The 17,931-nt window shown below is 48.2% G+C and overlaps 1 protein-coding gene across 1 annotated transcript in view; it reads left to right on the top strand.

The window, feature by feature from the left end:
* Positions 1-11,816: 11,816 nt before the first annotated feature.
* The window catches only part of ERICH6B (glutamate rich 6B), a 52,608-nt gene continuing 46,493 nt past the window's right edge, over positions 11,817-17,931 (top strand). Inside the window, exon 1 of the mRNA XM_060394260.1 lies at positions 11,817-12,203. Within this exon, the coding sequence (XP_060250243.1) occupies positions 11,864-12,203 (340 nt within the window). The 5' untranslated portion in view covers positions 11,817-11,863. The remainder of the gene's footprint in view (positions 12,204-17,931) is intronic.

Below are 17,931 nucleotides of genomic sequence, written 5' to 3'. Positions count from 1 at the left end.
AATCCAGAAGGTTCTAAAGTCACTCAGTCATATCTGACTTTGTGATACCAGGGACTGTAGCCTGCCAGGTTCCTCTGCCCATGGAATTTTCCAGGCAAGAATACTGAAGCCATTTCCTACTCCAGGGGAATCTTCCTGATCCTGGAAGCAAAATCCAACTTGAACTGATGTGGGGCTACTTAAAGTTTGTTTTTATCCCACTTATTGTGAACAATTATGTGTATTGCTGCAGAAATACTAAGATGATTCACTACAGTGCAGCCCGAGACCCCTCTAAGGTTGTTATACATCTGTGATATATTCACCCCAAGGTCAGCTGAAATTAGAAAAAAATCTGAATTCCACAACACACTGGCCCCAGGGGTTTTGAATAAGAGAAAGTCTTTAGAAACAGAGGGCAGGAAGGAACCTAGATCTCTTCTAGGTCAATCCATTAACATTAGAAGTGAGAAAAGAAGCCTAGACAAATGCGTGGGAAGAGCCAGGAATGTGTTCAAAATCACATATTCAGTTTGGAGCTCAGCCAAGACAGAACTGTTTGTCCTGCCACCTGCTGCCTCAGAAGGTGCCCTATGTGTGTATTTTAGTCGCTCAGTCGTGTCCAACTCTTTGTGACCCCATGGACTGTAGCCTACCAGACTCCCCATCCCTGGAGTTCTCCAGGCAAGAATACTGGAGTGGGTTGCCATTCCCTTCTCCAGAGGATCTTCCCGACCCAGGGATTGAACCCAGGTCTCCTGCATTGCAGGTGGATTCTTTACCACTGCAAAGGTGGCCTATGCTGCTGCTAAGTCGCTTCAGTCGTGTCTGACTCTGTACGACCCCACAGAGGGCAGCCCACCAGTCTCCCTCGTCCCTGGGATTCTCCAGGCAAGAACACTGGAGTGGGTTGCCATTTCCTTCTCCAATGCATGAAAGGGAAAAGTGAAAGTGAATACATGTGCTCAAACATGTTGAGAACACAGGTGTCTTAGCACTCTGCTGGGGCACACTCAAAATACATGCTTCTACTGAGATGCTAAGTTGAACCATCTGAATAGAATACATCATCGGTTATAACAGTTACCTGCTTTGTTTCACACCATACTGACAGTTTGAGGGAGGTTAATTCAAAGCCATTCTATATGACTCTTGAAAATGAGTCCAGTAAGCTTTTAATTAAGGATGTCTTTTCATCTGAATGAATTTCCTTTTAGCAATTAGAAACTCTAAAGATTATTTCTTTGTTCTTTTAAATAGTTTCTTTGTTCTCAGAATATTTGAAGGAACCGCTAAGAACTTGAGTGGAAAGACTGGAAAGATGACATCTCTTGCTAATCCCCTCTGGTACAGGGCGGTTTAGACTTGGAACTGAGCGGATGTAGTCTGAATCCCAAATCTGGTGCTTAGGAACCATGGCCTAAGCCAGTTACCAATCTCTATAAGGTCTGGTTTTCTTCGTTGAGAAACAGGATAATAATACTTTACCAGATTTTTGTGAATCTTGAAGTTTAAAAATAAAATACTTTGTTCTGGGCACATAGTAAGTGCTCAGAAAATGACAGCCAGTCTTCCCCTCCCTCCCTCTCCTTCCTGGATCATGGAGAACATGCATGTTTAACTTAAGCTGAGGAGGAGGCTTTGAGAAGGCAAAGTGAAAGCGTTAGCTCAGTGGAGTCTTACTCTTGGCACCCCATAGACTACAGCCCGCCAGGCTTCTCTCTCCACGGGATTCTCCAGGCAAGAACACTGGAGTGGTTGCCACTTCCTCCTCCAGAGGATCTTCCTGACCCAGGGATCCAACCTGGGTCTCCTGCTTTGCAGGCAGACTCTTTACAGACTAGTGCGCTGAAAGCTCGCCTTCCAAACAACGCAAGCCTTTCTGCCCACACAGCAGCCGGTATTGTAAAAGAACACCATACTTGGGGACGGGAGATACGGGTTCAAGTCCGAGCTTGGCCATTTATTAATTGTCTGACTTTAACTAAGACCTTTGCTTTCTCTGAGCCTCAGTGGTGTCATCAGTAAATTGCAGAGAATAGCGTTTGCTGCACAAGACGGCTATGATGAATACATTCAATATGGCACATTTGTTACAAACATATAATACATACATATGTATTATATAATACATATATATGTATACATAATACATATAATACAACTCAAAGTATTCTACAAATCAGTGAAGCCTAGAGAAGACAGAGTAGATCCTCAAACGTGAAAAGAGGAAAACATTTTCCTGATTTAAGTAAAAGGAGAAAAGGCAGAGGTGAAAACTTATAGCCCTGGTGGTTTTGATACTGGTGCTGGGCAGAATTCCAGGACATGTCCTGTGATGGTTGGGAAACATCTGGGAGAACTGACAGGCTGTGTGGATTCCTGGAAGAGCAGGTCATGGAGGGCAGGACTGCTCCACCCACCCCTTAAAGAAGGGGGTAGACCTTGAGGAGGGCGGAAGTGTCAGGGAGCCAAAGAGAAGGGGGACAGTAGAAAGTTGAGGGGGTGGGGCCTCAAGAGTCGGGGGCGTGGCCTCAAGAGTCAAGGGACGGGGTTCTGAGAGCCAAGAAGGAGGGGCCTCAAGGAGCTGGGAGGGAGAGTCACAGAGCAGAGGGGGCGATCTCAGGGCCCCGTCTTCAGCGCTCTCTGGTTCAACATTTGTGTCCATGATTTGAAGAGGACACGGTTAATAGGAAATGGCCAGCAGCCCAATAAAAGCTTACTGGAAGGAGCTGGAGAAAATGTGAGGCCCCAGTTAGAAAGCAAATGCCCTGCCCTTTTTTGGAGATGGTGCTCCAGAGCCGCTAGGGTTAAGTGTTCTCAGACTCCCACGCAGTGCGGGGAGGTGGCCTCACGCTCAAGCCGAAGCTCTTGACACCCTAACAGCGCGGCAGCAGGCAGCCAGGACTGTGGAGGAGGACCTAGAAACCACACCGGCTGTGAGCTCTGGAAGGAACTCCTCCATTCAGTAAATACACAGCATTACCTACCACGGTAATGGTTCTAGGCGCGGGCTGAGCAGTGAAGAAAACAAAGATCCCTGCCCTCGGGGAGCTTACATCCTAGTGAGAGGAGACAGACGACGCCGGAAGCCCGGTAACAAGTGAATAAAGCAGGTAGTATGTTAGGGAGCGAACTCTGGGAGATGGTGAAGGACAGGGAAGCCTGGCGTGCTGCAGTCCATGGGGTCGCAAAGAGTCGGACATGACTGAGTGACTGAACAACAAAATGTTAGGGAAGTGATATGTGCTCTGGAAAAAAGGGAAAGTGAAGAAGCTTAAGGGAGACGGGAAATGCCGTGATGGGGCAGGTGACAATAAGCAGGACGGTGGGGACAGGCCTCATTGAGGCAAGGGTGGGAAGGAGGTGAGGGGTTGTGAGGCAGGCAGATACCTGGGGAGCAGGCCCACGGGACAGGGAGAGCAAAGGCCTTGGGTGGGCCAGCACTGAGACCAGCGTGGCAGGGGTGAAGGGGGGAAGGGGAGAGAGGTGGGAAGGAGATGGGGGAGGTGAGGGGGAGGGTGGGGGAGGGACAGTCAGGAAGGACCGCACAGGCCCTGAAAGGGCCCTGGCTTTTTTTTTTTTTTTTTTTTCCTCTAATGTAATGTATTTATTTATTTGGCTGCATGGGGTCTTACTTGCAGTGCATAGGATCATTAGTTGTGGCCATGTAGGATCTAGTCTCCTAGCCAGGGAATGAACCCAGGCCCCCTGTACTTAGCCACTAGACCGCCAAGGAAATCCCAGATCTCGGCTTTTAATCTAAGAGATGGGAGCCCTCGAAGGGATGCATGGAGGGGAGTGAGGTGATGAGATTTGTGTCTTGCAAGCTGGCTACCCTGTGAAAAACAGACATGCTAGAGGCCACCTCAGTAACCCAGGCAAGATGTGATGGTGGCTCGGGCCGGGAGGGGAAGTGACGAGACTCAGAGAGGGTGAGAAGTGGGGAGGTCCTTTGGTGGGCCGATGTAGGGTGGGAAAGACAGAGAAGTGTCACATGACCCCAAAGGCTTTGTCGTCAGCCAAGAGGTCTGGGGACAGAGAGCAGGATCCCAGTTTGGATGCGAGAGTCTCAGATGTCTGTTAGACGGTGAGTGGAGATGCTGAAAATGCAGCTGGGGGGCTAAGTCCTGGGAGAAGGTCTGACCACTCCCTTCAGACCCTTGAGCGGTTGCGCAGAGGAGGAGTGAGAGCTCTTCACTGAGGCTCCCCCAGGACTGAAAAGGGCCGATGAGGGGGAGAGAGTCAAAGTGAAGAAGGCTCTGATTCAACGCCAGGACTTCCAAATCAGGCTGTCGGAGACTGAATGAGTGGCCTCATCCAGGCTGTTTTACAATAATGGCTGAGATCAGGGCTGAGAGTTGGAAAACAGACTGACCCATGGGGAGAGAGGTTCTGTACCGACAGATAAAACAACACCACAGAATTCCCTTAGGCCAAGCAGCTTTGTAAAGAGGGGTCCGGTCTCCTAAGGATAAGGGCGCTCACTCACCGCAGTCACTCCCTGTGGGCCATGACCTCCCCGCCGGGCCCAGCCACTAGGAGCTGAACTGAAGGATGGGCAGACCCGAATATCTAAACATCCAGAAATTAACCCTGAATATTCACTGGAGGGACTGATGCTGAAATTGAAGCTCCAATACTTTGGCCACCTAATACAAAGAGCTGACTCATTAGAAAAGACCTTGATGCTGGGAAAGATTAAAGGCAGGAGGAGAAGGGGACGACAGAGGATGAGATGGTTGGATGGCATCACCAACTCAATGGACATGAGTTTGAGTAAGCTCCAGGAGATGGTGAAGGACAAGGAAGCCTGGCCTGCTGCAGTCCATGGGGTCACAAAGAGTCAGACACGACTGAGCAACTGAACAACACCTAGGCTTCCATCAGTACCAGGAAGCAGTCTTTTTCCTCTCTCTGTACCAGGAACTATTTAAGGCCTTAGCAGGACGCACAAGACTCACTCACACATATACACACTTACAAACATGTACAGTCACACACACCCTCAGAGCTGGTTAGGAATAAGTGTGCAATAGTAATAACATGAGCTTCCTGGGTGGCGCAGTGGTAAAGAATTTGCCTACCAATTCAGGAGATTCAAGAGATGAAGGTTCGAACCCTGCGTCAGGAAGATCCCCTGGAGAAGGATATGGCAACCCACTCCAGTACTCTTGCCTGGAGAATCCTATGAAGAGGAGCCTGGTGGGCTACAGTCCATGGGGTCGCAAAGAGTCAGACATGACTGAGCATGTGTGCACAAGTAACGACATAGCTCATGTTTGTGCCTGCCGCTACTTACACGTGTACATATTGCCTCACTGAATCCTCACAGGAAGTTGGTACTATTACTGTTCCTATTCTACAGAAGAGGAAACCTAAGTCACAGGAGAGGGAAGAACCTCAGTCAAAATCATAAGCTTGTAAGTGGCCAAGCTGGGATGTAACCCCAGGAAACTGAGCCCCAACCCCAACCTTCTCTTTCTCAAGGTGAGCTTTCAGTCTTGCTCGCCTTCCCCTTTCATTCTCACACAGACCTCTCCTCCCTGATGGTCTAGAGCAGGCACCTCAGAAGCAACGCTGAAATACTGACCAGGGACTTGGCCAAGGCACAGAGCTGCACCCCTCTGCTGGGGCCAGGGGAGGGGTGGTGGTTGGACCCAGAGGGCATGGAACCTGGGGCGAGGGAGGTCAAGCAAGGGAACCCAGGCCCCTCGTGAGACCCTGCGGAGGGGCCAGAGGGCACTCAGGGTCACTGGGCAGGGCCATCCTGTGCCCTGCGTGTCAGGAAGGAGGGGGAGCCTTCCTTCCCTTTGAGATGTGAAAGCAGGCAATGGTGGTGACAAAGGAGTGCCCTTGGTGCTGAGAAGCCAGAGGTCTAATGAGGTCCCTGGCTGCTTCCCTGAGGGCAGAGGAGGGGCCAGGAGGAGGCATGAGGGGAAGACAGCTATGCTGGCCAAGCCGTCAGAGCGGGACCTTGTTGCTCTTGTTCATTCGCTCAGTCGTGTCCGACTCTTTGCCACCCCATGGACAGGCTTCCCTGTCCTTCACCATCTCCTGGAGCTTGCTCAAACTCATGTCCATTGAGTCAGTGATGCCATCCAACCATCGCATCCTCTGTCACCCCCTTCTCCTCTTGCCCTCGATCAGAACCTTAGCTTTCCCGATCTTCACCCAAGGCATCGCAGAGGGCCTCAGGAAGTGGGCAGAGCCCAGTCCTTACGGCACAGCTGGTTTCCTGCCCTATTGCAAGGCCGGCCCTCTGGCCACACTTGGTTTCCAAAGCATGATGCCTTTCAGCATGGCAGCTGGGCCACAGTCCCAGTGAGAGGGACAAAGAACAGCTCACGAACAGCAGCCTCCTCCAACCATGGAAAGCAGAGGAGAGGCCTTGCTGACCCCACAACCAGAACGCGGAGCCCGTCCTAGGTCACTCGTCTTTCTCTTTTCAGTCTAGTCATCCAGTCAGCCCTGTCAAGACAGAGTGCTCTGTCTCATCTCCTTGTTTTAGTTACTTGTGTCTTCCTCTTTATTTCGAGTAAGAGTATTTCAGGAATCCTGGCCTTCACCCCTCAGAATGACAGATGAGATCCAAAGAAAACCTCACCATAGGGAATTCAGTTTGCCTCTGACTCACAGTGTGATGTGGAAGGGGTCACACAGATAGAAATTTACAAGACTGTGGTTCCATGTTGACCTCCAGCCTCAAGTGCTCCCCTCTTCACTAAATAAGCACATTCCTCAGTAAGGATACTGGGCAAAGCACGTAGCACATTATTACAGCTTTTCTTTGATCATCCGTGCATCCATTCAGCAGGGATCACTGAGTAGCAACCACGTGCCCAAAACGCCATGCTGGGGGCAGGCGTGCAGCCGTGAACTGTGCAAACGCTGTACCTGCTGCCACCAAACAGCCTCCAGTTGAAGGCCCCACCCTCCACCCACCAGAAGGAGCAAGCCAAGGAGGATAGTGTGAGAAAGAGTAGACCTCTCAGGAGCTTTTGTTTTCCTGCTTTTGATGGCGACGTGGCTCTATTTTCTGATAGAGACAGAGAACTAGGCTTTCCTACCAGAAAACAATAGGACACAGGCAATGATAAGCCTGCCTGGGAATGAAGGTAGCGACGTGGACAGAAGCAAAAAAGGAGACCGCCCCATTCAAAGAGGGCAGCCTCCACTCCAAATCACTGTCCCCGCAAGGGGAAGCCAGCCCAGGGTCCCTGAGACACCTATTTCCAGGACAAGCCAGAACCCTTGTCTTTTGGTGAATTCTGCCAATTCTAAATATCTGTTCTAACTGTTTAAAAAAAGTATTTAACTTGAATAAAGTAAGTCTGGCAGCCTCCGTTGATTGAGGCAACCTTTTTGTAAAGCTGATCTAGGTAGGGAAGAACGAGCTATAATCGGCTGATTATAAGCAGCCCTTATAAAGCTGACCTTTTGTGTTGTGACCACAGAAATTAACCCGCAATTGCTCAGAAACCAGGGTCAAAATAAGTCAAGATCTAAATCCCAAGTCAAAATCGAGATGTCTGTCTCAGACACTGGATGTCTGGTTGCCATTACCATCTATTTCTGCCCGACAGCTTTTCTTATAAATTTCTAGGAGAATTAAAGGGACAGTGTCGAGAATGCAGTTTCTTTTCTAACCTCTGGAATGAGATTGCAGCTGACTGGAGCTTTTTTTACAAGGCCTGATGAGAAAACAGAGAGAGAAGACTCTTAACTGTGAGTGAGAGCGTGCTGTTGATAAATACCTTCTGGGCTGTCCAGGGGACTGGCTGATTTTGATCTTTTATCTTCAGCAGCTAAAATATATGAATGTCAGGAGGGTCTCCGAAGTGCAAGAAGGGCTTTGATGGAGTGGCTGGTGCCTGGGTGTGCGCCTTCACCGCTCCCAGGGCTCGGCGGGGACAGAACCCCCTCTCCATGGGCTCTCACGGTGCTCCCACCCCTTCCTGTCCCCGTGGCTTACAGGCCTCAGGAGCAAGCAGGGGTTCGACCTGGACAGCTAACCCTTAATGCAGCTTCTACATCATAACAGGTGATGCATTTAGGTTGTACATCAAAATAAGGCTGGAAAGGCTCCTTTACAACAGAAGAGGCTCCCAGAGACAGAGATACAAACCCCAAAGCTTTCCCACAGCTCAGCCTTGGCCGCAAAGGCAACATCCTCCATGGTTGCTGCCTCCAAAAAGCAGCTGAGATAGCCTACGTGAAAGAACGTGCAGACAGGCCTGTAAAGTGATGGAGAGAGAGCAAGTCAACTGTGGGGCGAGCTCCCAGGATCTCCTTCCTAACTGTCTGGCGAGTGGCCGCAAGAACCCTCCTGCACCAGAGTCACTTTAATCACACCGCCTTCCAGGTCACCACCCAACACAAGATGCTCAATATGGGTGTTGAAGCCCGCCACCCTGGCTCTGTTTTGACTTTTCCTGCCTTGTCACCCCTGCCAGGGCAGGTCTGGTTACTCCCCACCTTCCCACCCTTTAAACCATCAAGCAATCCATCAGGCCTTTCCCCTTCTCCTCGGATCTCACAATCAGTTCTTTTCCGGATTTACATTTTATGAAGCTGCCTGTCACAGCTGGGTTCTCTGGAAATAGAGGGTAAGATGTAAACTGTTGAGAGGCAACTGGGCTGAGATGCTAAGTGTGTCTTTGGGACCAACCCCTGAGAAAGGACCAGCAGGGATACAGGAGAGACTAAGGGGGGACAGTGCTGTGGAGCAGGCTTGGCAACCCTGACCCAACTGGAGGAAGCGGGGTGGGGGGCAGAGGGGCCTATGATGTCTCAGAGGTGTCCTGCCTGGACTCGCCTGGATTTTTATACCCCCACCTTGTTTTATCACCAGATGCAGGCAGCCCCAAGAAGGGAGTGGCTTCTGGAAGGTGGCCCCCAGCAGCTGAGGCAGACCTTAAAGGAGCTGGGGGCTGGGGGCTGGAGGGCTGGCCGCTGACCAGCTACCCCACAGCTGGGCAGCTAGTCCTTCTTGGAAAAGAGGTCTGGGCAGCACATCTCTATATGTTCCTCACCCTGCCCCCAGGTAAATCCTATGGGAACCCAGTAATCCAGGGGCTCTAGCAACCCTGGGGGTGCACAAATATGGCCCATTATTGACATCAACCTGGGTTCTTGGGGTCTTTATTTTTTGAATTATTTATTTTATTTGGTTGGTTGCCCTGGGTCTCCGTGGCTACGTGCGGGCTTTCCCGAGGTTTGGCAAGTGAGGGCTACTCTCCAGGTGCGCCACGAGAGCTGCTCCATGCGGTGGTTCCTCCTTTTGGGGAGCAGGGCTCTGGAGCACAGGCTCAGTAGTTGTGGCCCACAGGCTCAGCTGCCTCTCGGCATGCGGAATCTTTCCAGACCAGGGATGGGACCTGCGCCCCCTGCATTGGCAGGCGATTCCTTAACCACTGGAAGTCTTGGATTCTTTAATCAACAGCAGTTGATGAGGCCAGACGAGAAATTCAGGCAAGGCTTTACTGGGACTTGTGCTGCAGCTAGTACTAGGGAGCCAAAGCAAGTAAGAGGTGCCCTGGCAGCCCCCTGAGACCGGGGCAGGTTGGTCCCTTAAATGGGGTGAGGGTGGGAGCCGATCAGTGGGACCGGTTGGAGGGGTGACTTGCATGGTCTGCCTACCCCCCTGGTCTGCCTACCCCGGCATCTCAGAAGTGGAAGGTTTTAGCCTTCCGTTCTCTCACTGTTCATCGTTTGCCCCAACTGCACACGCTCGCAGTTATTTTTAGTCCCTTATGGTTTTTTTGGTATTCTGTTTGAGGAGACGTTTTTCCGAGTACAGCACTGCAGTAACAGGCCCCAGGTCCATTCCTGTCTCACTAGGAATGTCTCTGCACATCACACCCCTCATCTCAGGCATCATGTTGCACGTATGCTAAAAAGCTAGCCTCATGATCTCGGCTGGCTGGTTCCCTAGAAGAGAGTTCCCAATCAGATATCTGGGGAAAGACAGGCAAAGAAATTTCTCTCTAAAGTCCTTAGAGCAGACAGGAAGATTTCGGGTCTGATACCTGCAGCTTATCCCATTGTGCAGAGTAATTACTAACATTTTTTAAATTTGGGGATGCCCTGCTTTAGAGACATCTATTCTTGGCCCTTCATTCAGTCGCTGGTCATTTACTTTGGGGAGCTTTTATTATTCATCAGGCACTGAGCCAACTATTGGAGAGAGAGTGGGGAACAGGCCACACAAGGTCACTGTCATTGAAACACTTAGGGTCTAGTGGAAAAGAAAGGCTGAACAAGTAAACATGGAAACGGAACCACAAATAGAAATAGGGTAAGTGCTCTACGAGAAAATAACAGGGTGGGAGGGTCGGGAAGGAACAGTAAGAGAGGTCAGAGAGACTGGCCAGCCGTGGGAGCCCTGGAGTGGAAAGTGGATGTGAAGTTGCTCAGTCGTGTCTGACTCTCTGCGACCCCGTGGACTGTAGTCCACCAGGGTCCTCCGTCCATGGGATTCTGCAGGGAAGGATGCTGGAGTGGGTTGCCATTTCCTTCTCCAGGGGATCTTCCCGACCCAGGGATTGAACCCGGGTCTCCCACATTGCAAGCAGACGCTCTACCCTCTGAGCCACCAGAAGGCTCTACCCTCGAAGCCCCCCTGGGGTGGGGTCCGCGTTTAATTCTCAGTGCAAGAGAAAGCAGTCAGGGGACTGTGAAGCTGTGGATGTCCTGATGTGGTTTATATTTTCCCAAGAACACTCCTGGCAGAGAATGACTAGGGCAGCAGCACCAGTAACAGGAAAGCCAGTTAAGAGCGTGGAGCAATAACCCAGACTCGAGGCGGCGCGGTTAGCTGCGAGCAGTCGCAGCGGGTCGGAGGAGAGAGGAAGGATCCGAAATAGATTGGCAAACAAGAATCAGTCCTTCCTGGGGCCTCCCTGGGGGTCCAGTGGTTCAGACCCCGTGCTTCCAATGCAGGAGCTGGGGGTTCGATCCCTGGTTGGGAAACGAAGATCCTACATGCCATGTGGCTCAGCCAAAGATAAGAATAAAATTATTTTTTTAAAGAAATATTTTTTAAAAAGGAGAATTAATCCTTCCCACCCTCAAGAAGTTTGCATGCTGTTGGCAAGACAGATGTAGAAACTGTTTAATGTCGCAAAATCATTACTTTCATGGAAATAGAGAAGGTATAGAGGAATATGGAGGTATATGGAGCCTAGGGTGGAACATGGAAAACCCCCTGGGCAGATGTAGGTGCTCACAGTTGTTAAATCTGGGGAGTAAAAATAAGTGTTTGCTGAGTAAACTGATTTTGCCAAGGGGGTGGCGCTTCCAGCAGAGGCTGCAGCCTGGGGAACGTGCCTGGCAGATGTCCAACCATAGGGACCTTGGCAGACATCCAGCCACGGACCAAGGCCCCGCTCACAGTATCCAGACCACCCTGCCTGCACCTCTTCCACTGTGCTTGTCACTCTGTGTATGGAAATCTGTTTCTGACTGTCTGTTTTTCTCCCCAGTTTGAAACTCCTGGGAGGCAAGTCTGTGTTCCAATTATTGTAGCAATAGTATTTCTTAATGAATAAGCAAGTCTTCCAATAATGGCGCCACTAAACCAATCACTCCCTCACTTTGCAGCCCTCCTGGTTGACTTCGTGTCATTTCAAAGGTGATGCCTTCAGCTGTGGTCTCTCTCCAACCAGCTCCCAGAGGGTAAACCCTCTGTCTCCTCTCTCTGTGCCTTTTCATGGGCCACCAGGTACTGATCTACACTCTCCAAGGGCCATCCCAAGACCACTGAATGAAATGAGTGCACGATCTGCGGTAGGTCATCACTGACTAACGGGTTTTTATTCCTTCCTCAGTTGCCAGGACGATGCAGTACTGACTGCCTGCTGCAGAAGGCTCCATGTGCTAAATGCCTCCCAGCATGTCTGCTGAAAATCTTGAGCCATCAGGAACACCACCTCCTCACCCTTCCACAACTTTCCACCACGACACGCAGAGCTTCTCCTCGAAGGAAGAAGGTACTAAGGGAGATGAGCAGAGTTTAACAGAAGGCCTTTTACTTCCTAAAGAGGATGAGACTCCAGAGAAAGAGCAGTACCTGGAGGAGGAGGCAAATTACCTGAAAGGAGACAATTATCAGTTTGAACAAGATTATCCGTATGAACAGGATCATTGGGGCCATAAGGATCTGCCGAAGAAAGAGCTCCTGGAAGGGAAAATGTTTCTGTATAAGAAGTTTCTGGAAGCAGGTGAGTATCTGGGGAGGACATCCCATAGGTGGTGGTTCTAGCTCATCACAAGGCCCAGGAAAAAAAAGAACAGGCTTGAGTTAAAGCCAGAGCACAAATGATCAGTCCTAATCACCATGCTGACAGCCTCATGAGTCATTTTTGACCAACCTACTCAAGACTTCAGTAGCTGTGCCCCCAAGCCCTGAGCCTACCAAGCAGACAGGGAGACCTGATGACCCAACAAGAAGCCTCTGTTCCTAAAAAGCAAAACCAGACAAACAGAACACACCCCCTGATTTGTATCTTTTCCTTTCCTTGTTGCACAAGTAACACATGTGCATGGTGGATGTTTGAGAAACTGTATACAAGTAAAAAGGAAAAAGCAAAAGCAAAAATTAGTTGTATTCAGGGTCTTCCCCAGTGGTCCACTGGCTAAGATTCCACACCTCCACTGCAGGGGCCATGGGTTCAATCCCTGGTTGGAGACTTAAGAGGCCACATGCTGTGTAGCCAAAAAAAAAAATCTTAGTTCCCTGACCAGGGGCTGAACCCACACCCCTGGCAGTGCAAGCACCAAATCCTGACCACTGGACCGCCAGGGACTTCCCCAAACCATATTTTTAATTGGTTTCCTGTTACTAATCATTTATTGCTTTTGTTTTCTGTTACCTTTTAAAATAGCATGTTGATAAATATCCTTATAGCTAAATTTTATTAATGAGCTCTAATTACTTTCTAGAACACATTTCCATAATGTGTTACCAAGTCAGCAAAGACTAGGATGCTTCCCTGGGTGCCCACTCAGACCCTGGAAGGCATCATCTTATGCTGCTGGTGGGCATTTAACTTTGGAGTGATTTCTCTTATCCTAAGGCTCACATTTTCCCTGTACCGTTTCTGCAGTTGGCAGAAACTCTTCCTTAAAAAGCTGGCAGCTCTTCCTTAAGTTGGGTTTTATCATTTGGCAGTGGCTTCCTTGTGCTATTGCTCCAAGTGGGTAACATGCATTTATTCACAGGCCACGCAGTGTCTTCCCTTGATGTTATGACTGCATGGCCATATCCAACCAGAAACAGAAAGTTGAAAATCCAGGTCATCTGCATCACCTTAATGCTGACCTAGAAACAGAACTATTTTCTGGAACAAGCAACCATCTCAGGCAGCTTGAATCTTTAAATCCCAATCTGACTGCGCACAACCCACATCCTAAAAGCTGGGTGGTTTCGGCAGCCACACAGGTGTTTCACCTTCACATCCTACCCATCAAATCATGACAGATGTATCATCCTATCAATACACTCGTACTGCCCTCAGCAGTTCAGTTAGTACATTGGAGAGGTCATTCCTCTTGCGGGGAGATTTTCTCTTCTGCGTGTCTGCACCACTGAGCTCCCTCTCAGGATCCTAACAGCCCTGTTCTTCAAGTACCAAGGGTAATTCTAATACTGAAAAACAGCATTCAAGCCATTTCTTTTGCACAGTATGAATCAAGCATTCTTCACATGTCCCCGCTCTGTGTCGGACCTTCGTAAATATATTACCCACCAGAGTAGGACAGATAGAATGCTGTCGAGTGAATGGAACTGTGTGTAAAGCAAAAGCTTTGAAAATAAATACCCTGCTAGCAAATACTGGCGAGGCACTGGAAAAAATAAAAAAAAAAACTGTAGGAGAATACTACAATGCCTTTAAAGGCACATGCAAGCATATCTTAGTCTATGAAAACTCAGGGTACTGAGCCAGACTGTACAAACCAGATTAAATTAAAGGGGTTTACAAGAGGATCTTTAATTTTCAAAAGAATTTACATCACGATTTCTTTATGCAGAATTTCTCCCCAAGACCTTAAAGATGTAACTGTTTATCCTTTGTTTTGAACCTCAGTGTCAAACAAGAGTGCTTTCCTGACTCATAACAGAGGTTCAGTAAATGCAAACTGGATCAAGTTCAATTTCATTCATTTCACAAAGCCAGGTGTATATATAGACACACACATACACAAACACACTTTTTTCTTGCTTTTTTTGGTTTTCATTTTGACTTTTGATTTTTATGGTGGGGTATAGTTGATTTACAATGTTGTGTTAGTTTCAGGCGTACTGCAACATGGATCAGTTATACGTACACGTATGTCCTCTCTTTTTTAGATTCTTTTCCATATAGGCCATTACAGAGTTTTGAGTTCACTGTGCTATCCAGTAGGTCCTTATTAATTAACTACTTTATATATATATATATATATATATATATATATATATATAACTACTTTGTATATGTCAATCCCAATCACTCATTTATTTTTAAAAACAGCATTGTGAATTCATCAGTGTCTATAAAATGAACCCACAATGACAAATAGGCTTCCATATCACAGGCTAATGGATGAATTATTAGAGGTCAGTGGGGAAGCACTGTCATGAGACGGATTCTGATACCTCATGTGGCCTCAGGAGAGAGTGCCATGAGCCACTAGTGATGTCTGCCGCAGCATCAGGAGACAAGGAGGGAGCCTGATGCCATTTATTGATTTGCTGGCAGATGTGAGCCTGTCACAAAGAGCACTTCTTTCTTCCTCTCTCAAGAGCTTGACTGCATAGGTGTGAACACCAGTTTTCTCCCATTTATCTCACATGAGTTTGGGCAAGTCACTTAACTGCTCTTAGTTTTCTTAGCTGTAAATTAGGTATAACACTGAAAGTTGCTCAGTCGTGTCCGACTCTTTGTGAACCCACAGACTGTAGCCCACCAGGCTCCTCTGTCCATGGGATTCTCCAGGCAAGAATACTGGGATAGGTAGCCTATCCCCTCCAGGGGATATTCCCAACTCAGGTCTCCCACATTGTAGATGGATTCTTTACCATCTGAGCTACCAGGAAAGCCCAAGAACACTGCAGTGGGTAGCCTATCCCTTCAGGGGACCTTCGCGACCCAGGGATTCAACCAGGGTCTCCTGCATTGCAGGCAGATTCTTTACCAGCTGAGCTACCAGGAAGGCCCATAGGGATAACACTAGACCTACATTATGTGAAGATTAAAGGGGTTAAATTATGTAAAGCATTATGAGCTATGCCAGGCATATAGCATTTTAAGCATATAACCTAGGTAAGTATTAGCTATTATTATTATAATATATTATCATTCCCTTTACCACTGACTTGTGACAGGTAGGTAACATCCCCTGGCCACATTGCTCTCTTTTGTAAAATGGATATAACGGAAAGACAAGAGAAGACGCAATGAACTAGGGTGTGGGAGGAATCTGTCCCCACCCAACTACTCTGCAGGCAGGTCAGTTTCACCGACTCTCATTGCCCTGGACCAATCAGTGCAGTGTCAGACCAACGACCCCATCCCCTCTCTTCTTTAAAGGGATGATTTTCTCCATGGTTTGTGAGAAAATCCAATACAATTGGATGAGCAAAACTGAATATCAACGCAGCATCAACTGTCGCTGAATAATCAACAGTCACGTGTGACGGATCTCCCCGCATTTGAACCGGGAGGTTCCAAATCATTTTTGTGAAGCATGGGTGTGAACCCGGGGGTGCCATAGTTGGAAGATCCAGCACAAGGGTGGGCCTTGGACCCTGGGCGTGTCGATTAGCTCTTCCAGGTTTCACTTTTGCCATGTGAAAAAATACCCTGTGACCGTGGCGGTGTTCTTTCATTTTCATTCTGAACATGCTTTGAAAGCACTCCCACACCACACAATCGTCAGGTGTAAAAAGGCATGTCTGATCTCACAAGGTGCAGGAAGGTTCTAGAAGGAAGAAATACAATCTACATTTCTGACATGTTGTCATAGAACAGGAAACCACCCCACAACATGGTCCCTTTTGTTTATTTAGAACCTAAGACCTTCCTGTGATATTCTCCTCTGTCCACGGGATTCTCCAGGCAAGAATACTGGAGTGGTTTGCCACGCCCTCCTCCAGGGGATCTTCCCGACCCTGGGATGGACCCCGAGTCACATCTCCTGACTGGCGGGCGGGTTCTTTACCACTAGCGCCACCAGGGAAGACCTTCCTAAAGATGAACTCTGCTCTGTGACAAATGCTGCTATAGAGATGTCACAGTATATTGATTCATAATGTGTCTACTTAATGACATTTTGAGACACACAGTCCACGGGATTTGATTTTCTTACCTCTTGCTAGCTCCTCTTGGGTGGCTCTGAATGCTGTTTGACTTAAATGCTATAATTTGGTTGCTGTTTCCAGGTGAGAGTTGGCATCCCAGGGACCATTTCTAAATGGGGAACCTAGCAATTCTGTGTATTTAAAAAGAAAGGCTTGAGATATACTGATAAGGCAGAGACAGGGGAGACAGACAACTTGTCAAGCAGCAAAGTTCACAAATAAGCCAGGGCTTCCCAATCCGGGTGCCTTGAGTCAGCCACTACTGGGGAGAGATGCTGGGTCCCCAGTTCTCGCAGCCTCCACGCTGCTCCCATACAAACAGCATCATTCTCTATGCCTGTCTTGTCCTGAAGGTTAGGAATACAGTCCAGTGACATAGGGTGTCTAGCGTACATTTCGGCCTTAATTTCCATCAAGTCTTCAGCCACTCTTTACCTCCCGCCTCTCTTTACAAATGAGGATCCTGGAGTCTGAGAGAGGGTATGTGACTTCTCCAAGGCCATGGAAAATAACTAAGAGTCAGGAGATGCTCCCAAGCCTTCTCTTTCTCTTCTAATCTCTTCTCTTTTTCTCCTTTCTCCCCTCCTTTCATCCTTTGTTTCTGCTTTTTCATAAATTATATGCATAGTTTAATTGGAGAGGAGTAACATAAAATGAAGCAAAATCTACATCTGTCCATTTTCTCGTGGAAAATGTGAAAAGTAGAAAGACATCCCCCTACCTACCAACATCCGAATATAAATAAGGCTGAGGCACATTTTAGCAGTTTTATTCTGTCCCTGCTGCTCTCATTTCTCGCGTGCTTGCTGGTCGTGGTGGCCCTTGTTTTGTCTTGATTTTACCATTTCAAATACGCTGTATATACAAGCCTGTGTCTTACTTTTGTTACTTAGTGCTGTGACCTTCACCTTTGGCCGTATTGCTGAATGTTTGTAGCCATCATTTTATTTTTTAGTATTGATGTATTATTGTTATTTGTTTTGGCTGTGGCAGGTCTCGATTGCGTCACGCGGGATCTTCCACTGTGGCAGGCAGTCTTCTCCAGTTACGCGGGCGGGGTGGGAGCTTAGCCCCCCAACCAGGGATCAAACTCACACCCCCTGCACCAGAAGGGAGCCTCTACCCGCTGGACCACCAGGGAAGTCCCTGTAGATATCATTCTAATAGCCAAGTAATATTCCTCGGTAGTAGTCTATCTCGTGGGTGAGCTATGGATAAGTGTTGAACATTTAAGTTTCTCATTCAAATTTTCTGATTCTCGTTTCTTTACACTTCCACTGCACCATCCTCAATTCCTAGAACCGATGCTCTAGTTTACCCCAACTGTACCTGAAATGCTTGATGTCATATCATTCAGACCCAACAGTCAGGTGATTAAATGACACAAGTATAATTTGTAAAGTGAAATACCATTTTTAAAATATTTATGTCTTCTGAACCTCAGCCCTCTTTCCTGCATAGAAAAAAATATCCTTCATCCTGTGGCAGAGGGGGGACTCTATGATAACCCAAAAGATTAACAAAGCAAATTTGAATGTCCCAAATCCACAGTTTCATGAAAATTATCTTCTTGAGCTCTAATTTTATAAAAATTTTAACCTCGTGAT

The sequence above is a fragment of the Ovis aries genome, chromosome 10 (assembly GCF_016772045.2).
Source record: "Ovis aries strain OAR_USU_Benz2616 breed Rambouillet chromosome 10, ARS-UI_Ramb_v3.0, whole genome shotgun sequence".
NCBI lineage: Eukaryota > Metazoa > Chordata > Mammalia > Artiodactyla > Bovidae > Ovis > Ovis aries.
This window is presented reverse-complemented; position numbering and strand designations above follow the sequence as displayed.